Consider the following 18,885-nt stretch of genomic DNA (forward strand, 5'->3'; position numbering starts at 1 on the left):
TGGAGTTTGTTGTGTTCAGCTGAGCAGATTTCATTAGGAAAAGCAGCAACAGTAGAGAAATGTGGCATAACAAACCTGAGTTTCTGTACAAGTCAGTTCCACTCAGCAGAAGAGCCTGAACATGGACATGTGTCATAGTGCTCTGATTGAAGGGGGCACAAGTCTGATGGCCATTATCAATTGCTCTCATGATTAATTGGGACAGATATTTAAATAGCATTGATAAGCTACAGATAAAGTCTTGTGTTGGCCTCTGCAGTTTAAAATTCACCACAGGTGTGCTTAGTCCCTCCCTTGGGTCTGTCAGGGACGGGCAGAAGCTGTGTCTTGAACAGTGCAGGTCAGCTTTTACCAGCTGCTGTTCACAGGGAAAGATGGGGCCAATATACACCATATAAATATGGTAAACTTGATCTAATGAAAAAATTTATTTAAGGCTAAGGAAAGTAAATATTAATTCAATACTCATGTTTGGTAGATTCTGTTTTATTTGCTTTAGTTACAGGAAGAAACTCAATAAAACCAGACTGGGGATTTCAAATGCATAATAGGATAATAACTGTTATAAATAATTTAGCACTGAAAACGACTAACTGCCAGCACAGCTTGCAGCACTTTTAAAACCTGTGTTTGTGAAAGGCAGTCACTTAGCAGTAGTGGCAGACTGCAGTCAACATTTTGTTGTTCCTAAAATTAGGCACTTAACCTATTTATGGATATTGAGATAGAACAGGGCTGTAGCCTTTGAAAGCTGCTCTGACCATGTGTCTTCATTGAAGGAATCATGTAGTATTTGATCTCTCAGAACTGAGTGTAGAAGCCAGCTTAGGCAGAATTTCTAAGATTTATGTAAAATTCCAGTATCAAAATGTAACATTTTAATGGATTTATTCTATTATGACTAAATTCTAAACATGATAATTTATAAGTAATGCTATTACTTGCTGCTGGAATTTTTTGCCTTCAAAGTGTATTAAAACTTTACCCTGTTTTAATTAGTGACTTGATCTCTATTTCTTACAGGAATTCAAACCTGATTTCTCAGTAATTGCTGTTTATTAGATATCCTGCCTGATGGATTTTTGACACCTGTTTATTTCAGTTATTCAGTGTTTGAAATTCATTGTGACTAATTGCATAAATCACAAGTCTCTGCATGTAATTTGGTAATCAAAACATTTAACAACAGCAGAACAGCAAATGCCTACTGGCAGTTTCTGGGTGAACTCCTGTTTGTGAGATGCTCTGCACTGGTCAACACCCACCAACTGGGGAGTTGTTATTCATTAACATAAATTTAGGAAAACAGCTGATGTGTTTTCCTCTCTAGATGATAAATTTAGGAGTCCCAGTAAAACTTCTGAGTTGTTTCACCAGATTAATGTATGTGTGATGTAGTTTGCTAATAGAATGTATCTGCTACTGTGGGGTTTGGGGGTTGTGTTGGTATGAAAAGGGTTTTGGTGCTAATCATTAGATATTTAAAATTGTTGCTTAGTGAGAAGTTGGTTTAATAAGAACAAGGACCATATATATAAAAATCTCCTACTTATGGGATTTTGAATAGAAGGGTCAACATAGGTCAGAGCTCTCACATTGCCATTATCCACAATGAATATTCTCTTTTATTTCACAGGTTATTTTATATATCTATATTACTGCTTCCCTGCTGAATAGAAATCATAACTAATGGAACATATAGGGAGGACAGTGGCCCTTAAATGAGGGCTTTTTAAAGGCCATTTAGTCTAGAAGTTAAAAGATTTTCTACGTTTGCCACCACTGTATGTTAAAGGATTTAGTCCCTGCCCTTCATTCTAGGCATGTTTATCTGCCAGTGGAACTGTGCATGTAGGAGGAAAAAATACAGGAGACCTTTGCATTTTTCCTTTTTATCTGAAACTTCCTTATCATTTGTGGATGTACTTCTCCTTGAAGTCTGAAGCTCTTCACAAAGGAGCAGTTCTGCTCAGGGTGTTTTTTACTGACCTATCAAGGCCTGACTCCCACCCTGTGCCAGCAGCTCCAAGGCCTTCTCGCCCCCACAGCAGGTGCTGGCCCAGCCAAACACCTCTCCTGGGCTTGTTTGGGACATCCCCAGTTTCCCTGCTTCTCTGGCCTCTTAAAATAATTTCTGGCTGGAAAAAACCACAACAAACTGGGAGTAATTGCAAGCTTTTAAACACTGTTTCCAAACACTGTTTGATGTGATCTTTTTTTGCCATTATTGGTGTTTGTTTAACTTGGAGACAGACAAAATGTTTATAGATTGATGTCAATGTGGACTTTTAGTCCAGGTTTTCTCACTTTTCAGTATCTCTGTCTATATTTGCAAACTAAATGTAAATATTTGCTTTTTCAGGAGGAGAGATGGGAGTAGTTGAACGGTAGAAACAATGTAAAGATACAAAAATAACAGTTTGCTTCTGTTTGAACTTTTGCGGAAACACTTAACAATGATGCCTGATGCTTCATCCTTTATTAAAAATTTTGAGGAAGGAATTTAAACTTTTAAACTTATGTATAAATACATTTAAAAAGTAAGAAATGCAAATGCATATGCTTGTGGGCTAATGAAAATTGCTAATAGGTCTGATGGAATTTAGAAAACTGTTACCTTTATGACTTTTGTACCTTCCACTTTGTAAAATAATAGTTTTCTACTGAAAGCATCATTAAAAATCAGATTTTTACATATACAGTCTTTGTGTTCTCTTTCAGGTCTTGAATCGTCTCGGCCAAATTTAATCCTTGGGTTGGTTATCTGTCAGAAAGGGAAACGTCCTGCCACTGAGACAGAAAAAATGGAGGAGAAGCGAAGCAGAATTCAAGCACATGAGGAAGCTGAACCATCCCTCTTCTCTAAAGGGCCTCCAGCTTCACAAGAGAAGAAAACTCCAAAATACTCACTTTATTCAGGAGACTCCACCATGAGTACAACACCACCTGGATCTCCTCCTCCACCTCCACCCCCACCTCCTGTTCCAGACACCTCGGCAGTGACACCTTCAGTATTGAAAATACTGTCCTCCATTAAAAGTGGCCCCACAACCACTGTGACCCCACCGATTTCAACAGCCGCTCCTGCAAGCAGCACTGCCACACACTCCTCATCCTCAAAAACCGCCACGCCTCTAGAGCACATCCTGCAGACCCTCTTTGGGAAAAAGAAAACTTTTGAGCCTCTTGCCAAGGATTCTGGAGCTGTTCAGTCTTCCAGTCAGGAAAGTCAAGCTGCGGCAGATAGCGGGATGACAGCAGTTCCCCTGCTGGACCCCATTGTGCAGCAGTTCGGGCAGATGTCCAAGGACAAAGCCATAGAGGAGGAGGAGGATGACAGACCTTATGATCCTGAGGAAGAATATGGTCCAGAGAAAGCCTTTGAAACACAGACTGGTGAGAGTGACAAACGCTACAGTGTGGAAAAGCCATCTACTACAGCAGAACTAGAGGATGAGGCCTATGATCCAGAGGATGAAACTATCTTGGAAGAAGCAAAAGTTACTGTTGATGATTTACCCAACAAAATGTATACAGATAGTAAAAGCAGTTCTTCAGAAGCATCTGCTTCATTTGTGTCTGATTTATCTGCATCCTCCTCCTTGGTAGAACAGCAAAAAATGTTGGAAGAATTAAACAAACAAATAGAAGAACAGAAAAGGCAGCTAGAGGAACAAGAAGAAGCCCTCAGACAACAAAGAGCAGCTGTTGGTGTTTCAATGGCTCACTTTTCAGTGTCTGATGCTTTAATGTCACCTCCACCAGCGAAAGCTTCCCTAATGAAGCCTGAATTATTCCATCAGGACCAGCAAGCTACACAAAAAGTAGATTTACCTTCATCTTTAAATCAGCAAGCACAAGTTTTAAACCAGGGCTGTGACCCGAGGCAGAACAGAGATCCTCGACAGGCTCGAAGGATGGTGACAGAGAATGACAGTGCTGATTCTCGAATAAAACCGCAGGTAGTACAGAATGAGATAGCCACAAGAGAAGTTGCTCCAGCAAGTTTTCCAAATGCTTTGCAGACTTCACTTGGTAAGGAAGATAATGCTTTAATTTCCAATACTCCACCTGGTTTTACTGCTGATAATTGGGTCTCAAGTGAACAGACATCTACGATGCCCCAGAAAGAGACATCTAACAGCAAATTTGAACACACCATTCAAGTTACTTTGGAAAACTTGAGTCAATCAGCTTCTGGAGATCCTTCTGCTTCCAAACCTATACGTAAAGTGCTGCTTCCAACCCCACCGAGTACATCTTTTCAGCCTAATTTCTCCACATCAAATGACAGCCCATCTTTGCAAGATATGCATCAAGTGTCATGGTCAAATGAGCCAAAGGAAGCAATGGGAAGGGATTCCTTCTCAAATACAATGTTTCCTCAGCAGGAAAAGGCAGCTGGACACTTTGAACCAGAGATGGGTCTTTCATCAGTGCAATATGATGAACAAAGAAATCCTCAGTCTCATCAGTTTGTAGAACAAACTGAATCCGCAGCAGCTCAGAGTGAGGGTGGGCCTCCCCCACAGCACTTTGAGGAAAAGCGAGCGTTTTCCATGTCTGGGCAGAAAGGGGGACCTCCAATGATGCTCAACGCACCTGGAGGACCTCATGGACCTAATTTTAGAGGGCCAGCACCACAGTTCTCTGAAGAGCATGGTTTTCCAAATAATGATGGGCAAAGAGGACCTCAGTCTGGAAGATTTGGAGGTCAAAAGGGTCCCATTCCTTCCTTATTTTCTGCACAGCATGGACCACCTATTTTTGGTGATAATAGAGGCCCTGCTCCTTCTTATCATGGTGGTGGTCCAAGAGGAATGTCACCATCTCATTTTGAAGATCATAGGGACCCTCACATGGAACAAATGGAATTCTCAGATTCCCAATATGATGAAATGATGGGGCCTCCAGGACAGTTTGAAGGACCAGATTCCCCCCAGTTTATGGGAAACAGAGGACCTTCGCCTTTTCCTTATGGAGGTCAAAGACGACCCCCTCCAGGTCAGTTTAAAGGACAGAGAGGAGGCCCTCAGTTTGGAGGGCCAAGAGGTCCAGCCCCAGGTCATTTTGGGGGACCAAGAGGACCTCACCCAAATCAATTTGAAGGGCAGAGAGGTCCAGCTCCAAATCATATGCCTGGTCCAAGGGGACTTTTGCCACAGCCATATGAAGAACGGAGAGGGAGCCCACCACCCAGATTTTCCAACCAGAGAGGTCCAGGACCACATCAGTTTGGAGGACCAAGAGGAGGCACACCTCCAATGTTTCCAGAAGAAGATGAACCTCCTTCTAGATTTCATTACCAGGGTCAGTCACCACAAGGTATGAAACCACCCCCAAGACCACTCCTGGACCTTCCAAGCCATCCATCTCACAGAAAAGAGATGTGGGAGGAAGGTGGACCATCTGCATCTCTTTCCAATATGTCTGGACAAGGACCTGAGTCGGAAGGGCAGTGGCCCACGTCTGACTTCCGAGAAGGCAAAAATCCTGACTATAGAGGCCAGACATTTGAGGGCAGACAGAGAGAGAGATATGAGGGAGGAAATAAAGATAAGGGTTTGGATCAGCAAGAGCTTCAACAAGCAGATAATCGCCAAGGTAGAGGCTTTGAGGAAAGACGAAGGGATCGAGAACATGGCAGACCTTGGGAAAGAGACCGTGGCAGAAACTGGAACAGAGAAAGGGACTGGGAGAGACACAGGGAAAAGGAATGGGATAAAAATAGAGATAGGAGCCAAAACAAAGATAGAGACAAGGATTCAGAGCGGGGTAAGGACTGGGAAAGAAGCAGAGACCGAGATAGGACAAGAAACAGAGAGAGGGACTCTTACAGAAGACGTGATAGAGAGCGATCGAGAAGCAGAGACAGGGATCGCGACAGAGAGAAAGACAGGGACCGGGATCGGAGCCGGGAAAAGGAAAGGGATCGGGACAGAGATCGAGATCGCGACAGGGAAAGAGGGAAAGATCGCAAAGATAGGAGTAAGAGTAAGGAAACTGGTAAAGAGACAAAGCCAGAAACACCGAAGGAAACTCAGAAACCGGTGGAAACTGAAGCTTCATCTTCCAGCAATCAGTCATAGAGCTGTGACTGATACTTCCCACAAATAACACACTTTGGCAACACAGCAAGGACTGCACATCTGTAAATACTGTACATATTCTCGCCTTTTAAAAAATTCTGTTGTAAAACTAGCCTTACCCAATGTACTGACAAATAAGCAATTTTTGAACAACTGTGAATGAAAATAATCAGATAGATGAAAAGCAAGAACATATTGGACTTTCACTTGCTGCATTTTGTGCATAATGTTTTTCTTATAAAGATTCACAACGTTAACTGTACTGAAATTTTGTTTTTTCTACTTGCATCTTTATCTTAAAGTTTCCATTTACAGTACAGAAATGGAAAAAGTCTAAGAAGAGCATATTGCTTTTTAAGATTATAAAGTTATGTTTTCCAGTAACTTGAATTGTAATTTTATAGGAGAATTTAATCCAGACCTGAGGAGCCATACCTTTACATCTCAGTTACGTGATATTTTGGTGTCAAAATTGTTCCTACAGCACACACTAAAAATGTTGGTGTCATGTTTCTTTTACAATGGAAGGGTCATGTGTTTAGGAAAAAGCTGCAAAAGAACAGTGTTAATAATTACTTGTGACTGATGGAGAATTTGAAAATGGAATGTTATAAGCTTAAAGTGCACTATCTTCCTTTTATATACATGTATTTTGGGTCTGGAATCCATCTCTTAAGTGTACAGCAAAGAAACAAGTCATACTTAGTTATTTTTCATGAGGTTTTAAATATCCCATGTTTACAAACCTGTCATTAAAGAAAATACAAGAGTAGCACCTTTATAACCAGCAAAACTTATAAAAGCATCAGACATTTGTTTTGAAAAGTTGTAAACCAAAGGAAGAGAGAGCATTTGGTTAAATAGGCCACTAAATCTGTTATTTCAATTGAACTGATTTAGTGGAGCATTTTTTGGTTTTGTTTAGGTTTTGCAGAATTTTTCCACAGATTTAAGAAATGTCCCAATCTGATTGAACTTTTCATTATAGAAGTGCTCTTTCATTCTAAAAGGGCTCTTGAAAAATAAATGATACTGTTCTTTTGTTAGGCCCTACTTAGGCTGGCAGTGTATATAAAACTCTCCACTGAAAAAGACACAGCTGCATTAAAATTTAAATTATGGTGGTACATCATGTTGTGATTGAAGAGGGACATTTTTCATGGTGAAATACATCACATTGCTACTTCCCATGTAGTCCTCAAGCACATAATTCTAAAGTGTGAAATAAAACCTCGCTTGTTTATTTGAATGTGTAAATTGACCACTGGGTAAATATTTTGGTATTTTGCTAAGATAGATTTGGAAAAGTAAAATTAGATTCCTGTAAACATTTTGCATCTTGAGGACTATATTACAGGTAGAATGTGTGTCACCACTGTCACATTGGTGCATCCTAGAGGTCCTTGTACATCCAGGATTTGCTGGCTGAAATGATCATCTGTGTCCTGAACCTGAGGGAAAACGGTAACATGCAAAGAAATCGTATTAAATGCAAACATCAACTACGGTGTAAGATTTTTTTTCTTAAAGAGATGTTTCTAATTTAAGGACATACATAAAAGTATGCAAAATGTGTGTTTGTTTAGGTTTACTTGATAGAAATTTCTGTAAATTGTATTTTATATGGCAAAATATATCACTGTACATTAAAATATGGGACTTCACAGGTTTTTGTTACTGTAAGTAGAATAAACACCTACAGAGAACTGTTGTCCATTTCTTAAATGTGTATGTGTATATTATTTTCTACATTTTGCTATTTCTCAACAAACCACAAGAGACTGATGGCACAGGGGTTTTGTTTCCTTGTAGTTTAATGACAGACATTTTGCAGGATGTCACAGCAATGTTTGATTGTGGGCCCTCTAAAAATAGTAAAAATCTGTGCTAATGATTCTTTCTCAGTTCTAAGGCATCCCCTAATTTATTTTGAAGGCTTTTTTTTTTTTTTTACATTTGAATCAGAATGCTTGGAATTTGAAGATTTTTTACATCAAAAAATCTGAAGAAAAGAAAAAGTATTAATTCAGGTTTCACCATTTATGATTTTCTTGGCTTTGCATTTTTATGAAAAAAGTGTGTGGCTTTTCATCTTTTAGGAAATTCTCCTTTAGTAGATTGGGGGATCTATTTATGCTTTAGGATCAGTAAATCCCTCCTCACAGAGATCAAGTGGAAAAAACAATCAAGGAGCATAGGCTCCAGTGACTTTGTTAAGCCACAGCTTTATGTAGTTAATAATCAGCTGGAGTTGAATTTTGCAGCAGGGTTCCTGTATCCTCCACAGCAGCAGGCTAAAAACCAGGTTGAAACCAACATAACAATTTAACTCAATTTACAGAGACTAAAAATGGCACTGAATGATTGTCCTGCAATGCCAGAAAGAGAAAAACAATTCTCTAGCTTTGCCCAAACGTTTGATTCACATGAAAGAACTCACTATTTTGAGCTTTTGTCTGTGTTTGTACTAAGCTAACATTACAAAGAGTATTTTGAAAAATCTTTTTCTTTGCAAAACTCCCTGCAAAGTCTAGAACAATATAAGCAGAATTATTATTATTATTTCTATAAAAGGCTGTACTACTGCAACTGTGAGCATTGTAAAGGGGAGTGTGGAAGAGGATTAGAGAAGTAGGAAAGTGTGTGTTGAGTTCAGTGTGCACAAAACTGCTTTTAAAGTTCCTGGGCTTGCGTCTAGATGGAAGTCACGAGTGAGATCGTCGGGATGTGGCTGCATTTCATGGAAATGTCAGTGCACGCTGCCTTGGGACCTTTTTTCCTCTCAGTATTCCCATCCGTACCCCGGGGCGGGATGGGCCGGGGAACCTTCACTGCCCCGCTCGGGCTCTCCCCGCGGGGCTCGGGGCTGAGGCGGCCCCAGGGCCCCTCGTGGGGAACGACAAGCGATTCCCGTTAACCCAGCTGGTTTCTCCCGTTAACCCAGCTGGATTTGTTGCCTTTTCCTTCTTGCACACGTTTGCCTGCTCTGTGCCGCTGGTGATGCTGTTGGTGCAGGTGGGGCAGTTCCCTCAGCGCAGCCGAGCCCCGGCCGTTGCTCTCTGTGAGTTTTCCGTTAGCGACAAAGCCAAGTAACAGAGTTTAGCCGTACGCTAAGCAGCCAAGAGGTTTAATTAATTAAAATTCAGCATAACAGCGTGTACCCAGCCAAGCACCGCAAATCAGCTAAAGCAGCAGAATTAGAAAACGTCTGCAAGCACACACTGCAGCCGCACGTTCTTTTCCCTTATCTCCTCACAACACCGCCGCCCCCCCTGCTACCGCCGGGCTCCGCTCCGGGTCAGTTCCAGCCCTGAGGGGGCGGGCGGGGGCGGGGCCGGTCCCGCCTCAGGGGCGGGGCGTGGGGGGGGCGCGCGCGGCCCCGCGCGCGGGCGGCGGTTACGCGCAGCCGTTGGCGGCGGCGCGCGGCGCGCTCGGGCAGCGCTCGGCCGGGCTGAGGGCCCGCGCGTCCCCTCCCGCCCCCGCCCCGCCCGGCCCTGCCCGCCCCGGCTCCCCACGGCTCCCCCCGGCCGCGGGGGGCCCGCTCCCGCCCGCCCGGGCTGCCCCGCCGCCGTCCGGGCGCTGTCTCACGGGGGTGCCAGGCCGCAGAGTGCCCGCAGCCTCCCCGCCGAGGCCGGGGCGGGGACAGGTGAAGGCCGTTTGTCGTGAGCAGCTGTGCTGGAGGGGGAGGGAGGGTCTCACCCGGGGGGGGAGACATGGTCAGGGTGTCAGGTACCCCGCCAGCGGCAGCTTGGTCCCCACTCTGTTACCTTGCCAATCAGTGTTAAGTGCAATTTTTTCTGCCTTTGGGTTTTTTTAATGGATAGTACTGACAATTGTTGAAGGTTTTATGGTTTTCTGTTGCAAGGGACATTGGTAACTGATTAGGTTTGCTGTAGCCATGTCAGGATCAGCCCCCGAGGAGCCTCAGACCGTTCCTCAGAGCCCAGCTAGTGTTCCTGACCCCGCTCCCGTTGCTGTCGGACCTGGAGGCTCAAGTGACAGTTCCTTTGGTGAGCAAAACCTTGGCTTCGCCACCCCCGAGGCCAGCCTGGTGGAGATGATGGACATTGAGTACACCCAGCTGCAGCACATACTTTGCTCGCACACGGAGGCGCAGAGTAGTGAAGGTGAAGTGGAAGCCAGGCTCAGCGCTTTCTCCTCGCCTGGCCCCTCTGCAGACCCCCCTCTGCAGCAGCCCTCCCCCAGCACCAGTCAGGACGGGGGCTCATCCAGCAGCTCTGGGAACCAGTCGGTCTGCCCAGTGACCTGTCAGTCAGGGTTGCCTTGTGACAGCTACTGGCCGAGTTCTAACCCGCACCTGGGCTATGCTGACCTCCAGGAGCTCAGGATGATGTTGCTTAGCGAGTCCAACCTCCCTGTCAACCAGAGAGAGAAAGCGCCCAACAGTAGTAGCTCTGTAGAAGTCTCGGGATGCAGTGTAGCAAAAGCTAAACAGGGTGAAAATTTCTTGGGGGAGAATAAGGAAAACATATTTGTTGAAAATTCGGCACTGGCACCAGAGGTTAGATCTAAACCTGCAGTCAGAGCTCGGTTGGAAGACAGATTCAACAGCAGCCCGACAGAAAACCCCAGATGTCAAGAACCCCAAGAATCTGGAGTAACTCTTAACAAGTGTGTTGCAATTACTTTTAGTTTATGTTGTTAAACTATGTATCATGTAGTTCAAAAGTGATTTGCTAAGTGAAACCTATGAATAGTGCTTGTTTTAATATATGAGAAGGATGGGTTGGGCTTTGTTAAACTGTGCCATCAAACGTCGCTGCGACTCCACTGAGCTCAGCTTAGGCCCCTCTGTTTATTGCATAAATGGTACAGCATGGAGTTCCAAAATGAATTACTTTATGACTTTATTCTTGATAACTTGTACTGTAAATAAAGGTGAGAGAACATTACCTAATTTTAATATGCAGCTTGCTAAAAGCAAAGTAGATTTTTTATAATAATAAAAAAAAATAATAATTATGGTGATGATAGATTCGGGTTATAATGTGGAGGCCTGACTATGGGGAAAACTGGAGAAAAATACTGTTTTACAACCTAACCCTGTACCTATCTTAATGTGCTGACAAAATGTTTTATCGAGGCATGAAGCACCTTGTTATTGCACAGAATAAAATACCTCCTTGGCTGATTTTTCTTTTCTTTTATTTGGCCCCTGAAGTGGGCAATATAGCAATAACAGTGATTTCTGTTTACAGTAAATGAAAGTGGTTTCTTGGTGATAGTTTCTAGAATATTTGTAGCTGTACTTTATTTCTGCACTCATTTCCAAGCAGTCAGCCTGGTATGTTTTCTGTGTTTGTTTGTTTTTGTCTGAAGTTTAGTGACATTGATCCGCCAGCCCTCAGAAGTGGTGGGTGTTCCTCTTCACCAGCAAGGGAGCAGGTGTGCTGCACTAGGGAAAAATAAGGCTGCACCTGCCACACATTCCTTACCATTTACTTACCCGTTCTTTACCATGAATGCATGTTCTGCTGCTGGAAGTGCTAACCCTTCCCAAGCACAGGTAACTCTCCTCTGCCACCTTCCAATGCTGATAGTATTAACTTCCTGGGTGTGATAGAATTCTGAAGGTTTGTGGTAGAGTGTGGCTGGGTTTGAATAGGGATGATCAGAATGATCTGTAATGCAATTTATTTATCAATATTTAAGATAATCAAGTCACTTTCCTGGCATTTGTAATTACATGCATCCCAGTAATGAGCAGTAGGCCGTCAGATCTCCTTTTTTCTAGAGTTTATCAGTTTATCATCTCTTTCATCTGTGCAAGACAAGAGACCATTTTCTGTAGTTCCTTTCTTTCTAATTCATTTTGGTGATAAAGATATTTCCCTCTCCACAACTTGCAGTAACCTCTGAAGCAAAAGTGATAGCATGGCACTGAGAAATGTCAGAGATATTCCCAAAATTCATCACTGTCGAAACCCCATGGCTGTGTGTATTTGGGATTTATTCAGCATGAAGAAGTAATTTAGGAAGCTAACAGAAAGATATCACAATAGTCTCTTTTGTTTTAATGTATATACTTCTGTAAGTATTTCCTTTTTGTTTTCACAGACCTGTGGAACATCTTGCACTATTTTGGAAGCTGCCAAACATCAAGACCTTGGGATACCCAAAACATTCCCTTTTCTCTATCAGGAAGTTGAATCCACAAAACAGACAGTAGGTGCTATAAATAAAGCTTTGCCTGAGGAAGTTTGGATTAAAGTTGGAGGTAAACCATTTATCTTCTTTTCACTTAGTTTTCTCTTGGTCTTCAAAACTAATTTTTTTTTCTAAATTCTTTTCTGGAATTAATATGATTTTAGTAAATGTGGAAGGTGATGTTCTTATGGCAAAGATGCTCTATAGGCAGCATGGGGCTAGATTTCTCCAGAGAGGTTCAACACCTCTAAGTTTAGCTGTACTTTCAAAATTGTTTAGCACTTCTGGCTTGAAATGAGGAGACTTGAGGTTACAAAGTACCTTTGAAAATCTGAGCCTTGGGTCAGCAGCTGGTTTCTTTAGAATCATAGAATCATTAAGGTTGGAATAGCCCTCCAAGATGACTGAGTCCAGCCTTTGAGCAAACACCACCAAACCCCATGGCAGAGGGGTACGTTCTCTGACCCCAAAGCTGATCCACAGACCCAGTCAGTATCAAACTGAAGAACATTTTAAGGGCTGCCTCAAGGGCTCACCAAGGGCAGGCACAATCTCAGTGGGCTCTCTGAGAAAATAGAAGCTGTGTGGATTTTGGAATAGCAAGCAGTGCCTTAGGTCTTCTGCAGGACATGTCTTGCTGTAAGAATCAATGTAGGCTGGCAGTAAAGCTTCAAAGATTATTCCACATAAATAAAGCACCAAAAGAACTTTCCATTATCAGTATTTTCAGGTTAATGGGAGAGTAACAAATAGGTCATTCTTTTCATTTTTATTTTTCCAACAAGACACCTTATGCAAGCAAGCCATAAACAGAAGTTGCAGCCGAATAAATCTGTTGGATGCAAACATGGATCGCAAACCTCTCGGGGAGATTCGGAACGCCCGGGACAACAACCAGAGCACTGCAGCTGCCCAGGGCCCCTGGCAGTCAGCACAGCCCAGCTCCAGTGTGCAGGTGCAGAGTGGTTCCCAGGATGGAAGTGCGCAGAGGAGGGAAAGGCACAATCGCCTGGAGAGAGACAGGAGGTAATTCTGGGAGCAGGGGTCATGAAACACCTCTTGAAGCCTAAAATACTGGTACTGCAGTACTCTGATTATCCAGAGTAAATGTAAGCTTGACGTATTTTGTGTTAACTTCAAGATAGAGCAGTGCAGGAGGTGAGGGTTTGGTGTTTGTTAGAGGGGAAAAAAAAATCTCTGTTTCATTGTGGTTGTCTTTGTGTTTTCACTCTGTAAACAAAGATATTTCAAAACATTTCACCCATTCTATAAGGTTGAGGTGACTTGTGTGTAGCAAAACTAATACACAAAGCTTATAGCAAACACAAAGCAGTCCCCAAAGTCCATGGCTGGTTCCACATGTGAGTAGTCTTCCTGTTTTCTGTATTTTTCCCTTCCCTCTGGCCCCTGGTTGATAACCTTGGGTGTTCGCCTGCAGGCGCAGGATCCGGGTTTGTTGTGATGAGCTCAATCTCCTCGTTCCCTTCTGCACCATTGACACTGACAAGGCAACAACTTTGCAGTGGACAACTGCATTCCTCAAGTACATTCAGGAAAGGCACGGCGACTCCCTGAAGCAGGTTTGAAATCACATTTCATTTTTGGTCTTGATAAAAATGGGAAGTGTTTTAAAGCTGTCATAACGGAGAACTGAGATGGAAAGCTTCTGCTTGATGCTGTTTGTGAAGGACCCACCATACCCTTGAACCCTCCTTTAAATTTTTATTTTTTATTTCTTTCAGCTGTTTGAGTTCACTAGTGAGAAATTACAGGCCGTCCTCAGTCAGTGTTTTCAAATAGGATTTTAAAATTAATTTTTTTATTTACACAATTCCTGAGCATGACCCTATTTGGACAACAGTATGAAATTAAGGTCATCTTCAATTATTCCTCTCCTCCTTCATTTTCTCTATTTTCTACCTCTTTCACAGGCTTCTAGTTAGTTCAGAGAGGGGGATCACAGCTAATGCCCACACTGTATTGAGTGGGTGAGCAGAGTTAAAGGGTTAAATGCCTTAAGAGCAGCTCCTGTTCTCCTCAGCAGTAGTTGCAGCTCCAGAATAATTCTGGCTCTGCTAGGAATTTTAGGAGGGTGTGTATTGGAAAACCTGCTGCTCTAGATATGGATATGGCCCCTCCTCCTTCCTATGGAAGGCACTAATGAAACAAAAGCATCCATCTCAAGTAAACATCTACGTTAAATATAACATTTATCTTTTGTATTTTGATTTTTATTTTTTTTTTAGGAATTTGAGACTGTTTTCTGTGGTAAAACAGGCAGGAGACTAAAAATTGGAAGACCAGACTCGTGTGTAATGTGTCCAGCACAGGAAAACCGCACAGCTATGGAGACCAAATAGCCTGACCTGCCCACCCTGAATTGTGTGACAGTAGTGCAAACTGTGTTTCATTCTTTCCATTTACATGCTGAATAGGAATTTGAAAGTGTAACTTGTAAATATATATAAATAGAAATTTAAAAGAAACGTTCTCTATTGCAAATGGAAATGGAAGGTAACTACCAGCAATGGGAATCAGTGCCCTGTTCAAGGGGCTTTGGGACCAGAAGCTACAAGAAAATGTCATAACTAATTATTTTAACCCTTTAGTTATACAAAATTTGCTTGTCATCCTACTTTGGGGTCTCATTTAATTTTTTGCTCTTATTTTATTTTTAAAGATGATGCAGTACAGATTGGAAGAGTTGTAGAACTTCTATCTTCCTGTTATTTTAATGGCTAGATTCAAACTCATTCTTCCAGTGTATAAAGAAACTGAAGTTACCATATTATAATGCCCATTTTTCCATTTAAAATGTAAATATTGTATTGGTTATTTGGACAAGTGCATAGTTTCTAAACTGTGTGTATTATGAATTTTGCATTTGCATACATATTTAACATAATTAGCTCCAAAGAGTAGTGCAATGGTGTTGGCATTTTTAAATTCAGTCCTATTTTTAATGTCTGCCACACAACTGTCCAAGAGGTTCTTGTGTTGTTACTTTAGACCAAAAGTGGAATATTTTAAACAGTAGATATTTAAATGCACAAACTATTTTTATATTTAAAGAGAAATATGATGCTTTGTTCATAGGCTTTGGCATATAGGACAGAAATAGATCTGTGTGTGACTGAGAGTGGCTTTATTAATTTTTTTTAATAGATGATGCTAGCAAGTTTTAAAGTATAAAAAGTTCTACCAAAATTAATACTGGTTTAAATCACGGATAAGAACAATTTTGCAGCAATTTATGTCCAAACAATACTAGTAAAACCTAGTTCTGGAAAATGGAGTTTAGCCAAGTAAATTTGATTTGTATAATGACACTTACAACATCAAAAAGAAAAGGTTAAAAAAAATCTCCTTTTATTTTTACAACAGTTCATACAGGTGGTTTTGGCTGGACTTTAAAAGAGCATCCTTTCTTAGGTGGGGTTCCATCACAATTACTGTGCAAATAGCTGAAGTAGAGGTCATGAAAATGCTGTTACTTCATTTCCTTCGTTATCATATGGAAATATGCAAAAATTCTTCCCTGGAAATTAAAATATTTACATTACTCCTTTTGCAGAATTTGCTTGCAAGAGGATTACTGTTTACTAGTCTTGCCAAAATATTTGAGGTGCAATCTGAAAATTTCTAGCTGGCAGCACAGACTTAAGCAATGGTCATTCCTTAGGCCAGAAGGTTCAGATGTTAAAATACAGGATATTGAAATGCCTGATTTCCACTGATGGAAGAGGCAGCTCGGTGCCTGAGTGTCTTAACAACATGTCTGAGAGCACAAACCTGCAGGACTGAAGTCAGTGGGAGCAGCACCAAGGAATTCAATGGAAAAGGCTCAAACTTTCTTAGCAAAAAGTCGTGATCTTTAGTACAGGGGGGGTGATGGTAAAAAGGAGCAATGCTTCCTCTTGCAGGTCTCTTGAGCAAAGGAAGGAAGGAAAGGTGAGGTTGTTTAGCAGTAAAAATTCTGGGAAATAATTGGGGGGAGGAAAAGATAGTCATAAAGCATCTTTTAATTAAAGTTTTCATCTGATGCTTTCTTTTTCATAGAACTGTGTCAAAGTCTCCACTTAATAGAATAGAAGGAGCATCTGTCCTTTTAGCACTAGAAGGATTCTGTTTTCTTACAATGCACTGTTTATTTAAATATTCAGTCACTTCTTCACTTCTTGTACTGTTGGTTTATGATTTTTTGGAAGTTGATGCTGCAACAGCTCCCATGCAAGCCGACGTGTCACATATTCCTGGAGTTCCCTGAGCCCCAACAGTGCCAGGAGTCCCAGGATCCCCTGGCAGCCCGGGTTCACCCTGAGCACCATCACGGCCGTTTTTAGTAATTCCAGGCACACCAGGTGGTCCTAAACAAGAGAGGGGAAAGATACATGAAATATTTCCATCTTTTCTTTTTTAATATATGTATATATGTGTTGATTTTAGAGATCTTAATATACTTTGAGTGTCTGTACATCACACTTGTTATGGCCTGTTGAGTACAAGGTGTTTTCAATAAATTTACCCTGAATCTGAGGTATGTGCTTTGGATTTTTTTTATCTCTAAATCGGTCAAGGGATGTCTTGGCTGTGTGAGCTCAGAGTTTATTAACATGGAATTAATTATTTTATGGAAGATTCTGAGACAACAAGTATAAGTATTTTAAAATTTTATAGTATAGGTTTTGTGGAAGAATTTAAGATAACATGGTTGTAAATATTTTGGCTTTATGAAATTCTGTGAACGGAGAGCCTGCTTTTGGTGCCTGCAGTTTATTCATTGTCCAGGTGTAATCCCAGTTAGAAAAGCTGCTTTAACAGGTGAGCAAAATAAAGCATATTCTTCCACGTTTCCAATAAATATTAATTAATTTGCATAAATTAATCTTGAATCTTTTAATAAAGGAATCATCAGGAAGCAGGTACCATCCTTTCCCTTAATCTGGAGAGCCTCAGAGTTGTCACACCTTTAAATGAGTGATGATAATCTATTGCCATCAGCATGCAGAGCTGTCCCTCCTCAGCCTTCACTTCAGCCATGCAGCATTAAACTATATTAAATTATTATTATTATTATTATTATTATTATTATTATTATTATTATTATTATTATTATTATTATTATTTATTATTATTATTATATATATAATTATATAATATTTATAAATATTATATTAAATTAGTATTATTTCCCCACACTTACCCTGCAGCCCTTGGTCACCATCAGGCCCATCAATACCTTGGCCCACAGGTCCCTTGTCTCCCTTTTCACCAGGGTCACCTTCAATCACAAACACAATTCCCACAGTCAGCTGTGCAGGCTCTGCAGCCAGAGCCACCAACAGCACGGGGAGAGAACAGGAGGAGCTACAGATAAATCCCCTGGGTGCTGCAGGGATCTTGGCTTCCATGGCACCCTGTAAGAGCTTAAATGAGAGATGTGGGACTCCAGGAGGCTCTCTAAAATGCAGTTTGTTCTATCTAAGATGTTACAGCAGCTCAGGGTTGTGGGTGACAGAGCCTGTGCCTACAGCTCTCAGCTCCAGCTGCAGGCAGGCCCAGAGACCCTTTGCTTTTGGTTACATTGCATTCTATACTTTTCTTTTGGTTACAATGCATTATAGACTTTTCTTTGCTTAGCATCTTAATACAGTAGAGCCAATCTATACCTTAACTATTATCTATAGCCTATCATAACTACTATAATTACCATATTCATGTTACTATTCTCCAATCACTAATCACACAAGTTAGTACATTACAGTTTAAGCTAGAAGTTGTTTTTCAGTTTTCTTGCAGTGGAAAATTCTGAGACTTTTTTTCTACTTGCTACATCAGCAGGCTTGTTTGCCTGTGCTATCTTCCTGCTTGGTAAAAACATCTTGTTTGGGGTGGGTTTATCCTTTGCTTTAAGCCATAAAAACCCCTTCTAACTAACAGACCCTTTGCCTCCTTGGTTATCCAGTAAGATTGGCTCAGCAATTCTTTTCTTCTATATCAAAACTTGCTTCCAAATCTATTCTTTCATCAGACTCCACATTTAAAAATCTTTCTGCTAAGCACACATATCTGTGACACCTTCTTGTCAAACTTTCATCCTTCCCAACATCAGCCCCCAAGGTGCACAACTCCACCCAGAGCTTTTCCAAGGGCTGATCTCTTCTCCCCAGTGCTGAATTCAGTACCAGTTCATTTCAGTGGGCATAAAAGAGAAGCAAATTGTTTCCCTCTGAACTTGCCTCTGGGTCCGGGGTCCCCAAGCTCTCCTGTGGGCCCTCTGTAGCCTGGGGGCCCACGAGGACCAGGGTGTCCAACGCTGCCCGTGCTCCCAGGAGGGCCCGGGGGCCCGGCCGGGCCAGGCCGTCCCGTCACCCCAGGAGCCAAGGGCTTCCTCAGGTTAGCAGCCAGCAGTGCGATTTGCTCTGAAAAACACAATCAAACTCTGCATCTCCAACATTTGCACTCTTTCTTCAGGCAGAACTTCCCACCACTGCTCCTGGCAAGAGGGAACAGTGAATTTGTCCTTTCTGCTTACCTGTAGCTTTTTGGGTTTTTTTAACATCTCCAGAGATGGAGATACTAATCATAAATCTGCAGGGTTGATTATTCCTGTTTCTAAAACCACTTT

General features: G+C 41.8%; 3 protein-coding genes across 4 annotated transcripts in view; 2 read left to right on the forward strand and 1 right to left on the reverse strand.

The window, feature by feature from the left end:
* The window catches only part of DIDO1 (death inducer-obliterator 1), a 52,708-nt gene extending 44,900 nt beyond the window's left edge, over positions 1-7,808 (forward strand). For both annotated transcript variants that reach the window (XM_036395831.2, XM_036395830.2), the window contains one exon: positions 2,722-7,808. In XM_036395831.2, the coding sequence (XP_036251724.1) occupies positions 2,722-6,089 (3,368 nt within the window). In that variant the 3' untranslated portion in view covers positions 6,090-7,808. The remainder of the gene's footprint in view (positions 1-2,721) is intronic.
* A 2,053-nt stretch (positions 7,809-9,861) lies between these two features.
* Positions 9,862-16,793, forward strand: TCFL5 (transcription factor like 5). Its single transcript, XM_036396018.1, has 6 exons — positions 9,862-10,721; positions 11,430-11,616; positions 12,168-12,327; positions 13,043-13,283; positions 13,696-13,837; positions 14,504-16,793. Exons 1-6 carry the CDS (start codon positions 9,988-9,990, stop codon positions 14,615-14,617), a joined length of 1,578 nt encoding a protein of 525 aa, XP_036251911.1. The 5' UTR covers positions 9,862-9,987; the 3' UTR covers positions 14,618-16,793.
* Positions 15,610-18,885, reverse strand: part of COL9A3 (collagen type IX alpha 3 chain) — a gene marked incomplete at its 5' end in the record, with an annotated part of 36,331 nt that continues 33,055 nt past the window's right edge. The window contains 3 exon segments of the mRNA XM_036396019.1: positions 15,610-16,624; positions 17,461-17,538; positions 18,497-18,679. Coding sequence (XP_036251912.1) covers positions 16,449-16,624; positions 17,461-17,538; positions 18,497-18,679 — 437 coding nt within the window.

The sequence above is a fragment of the Molothrus ater genome, chromosome 17 (assembly GCF_012460135.2).
Source record: "Molothrus ater isolate BHLD 08-10-18 breed brown headed cowbird chromosome 17, BPBGC_Mater_1.1, whole genome shotgun sequence".
NCBI classification, from domain to species: domain Eukaryota; kingdom Metazoa; phylum Chordata; class Aves; order Passeriformes; family Icteridae; genus Molothrus; species Molothrus ater.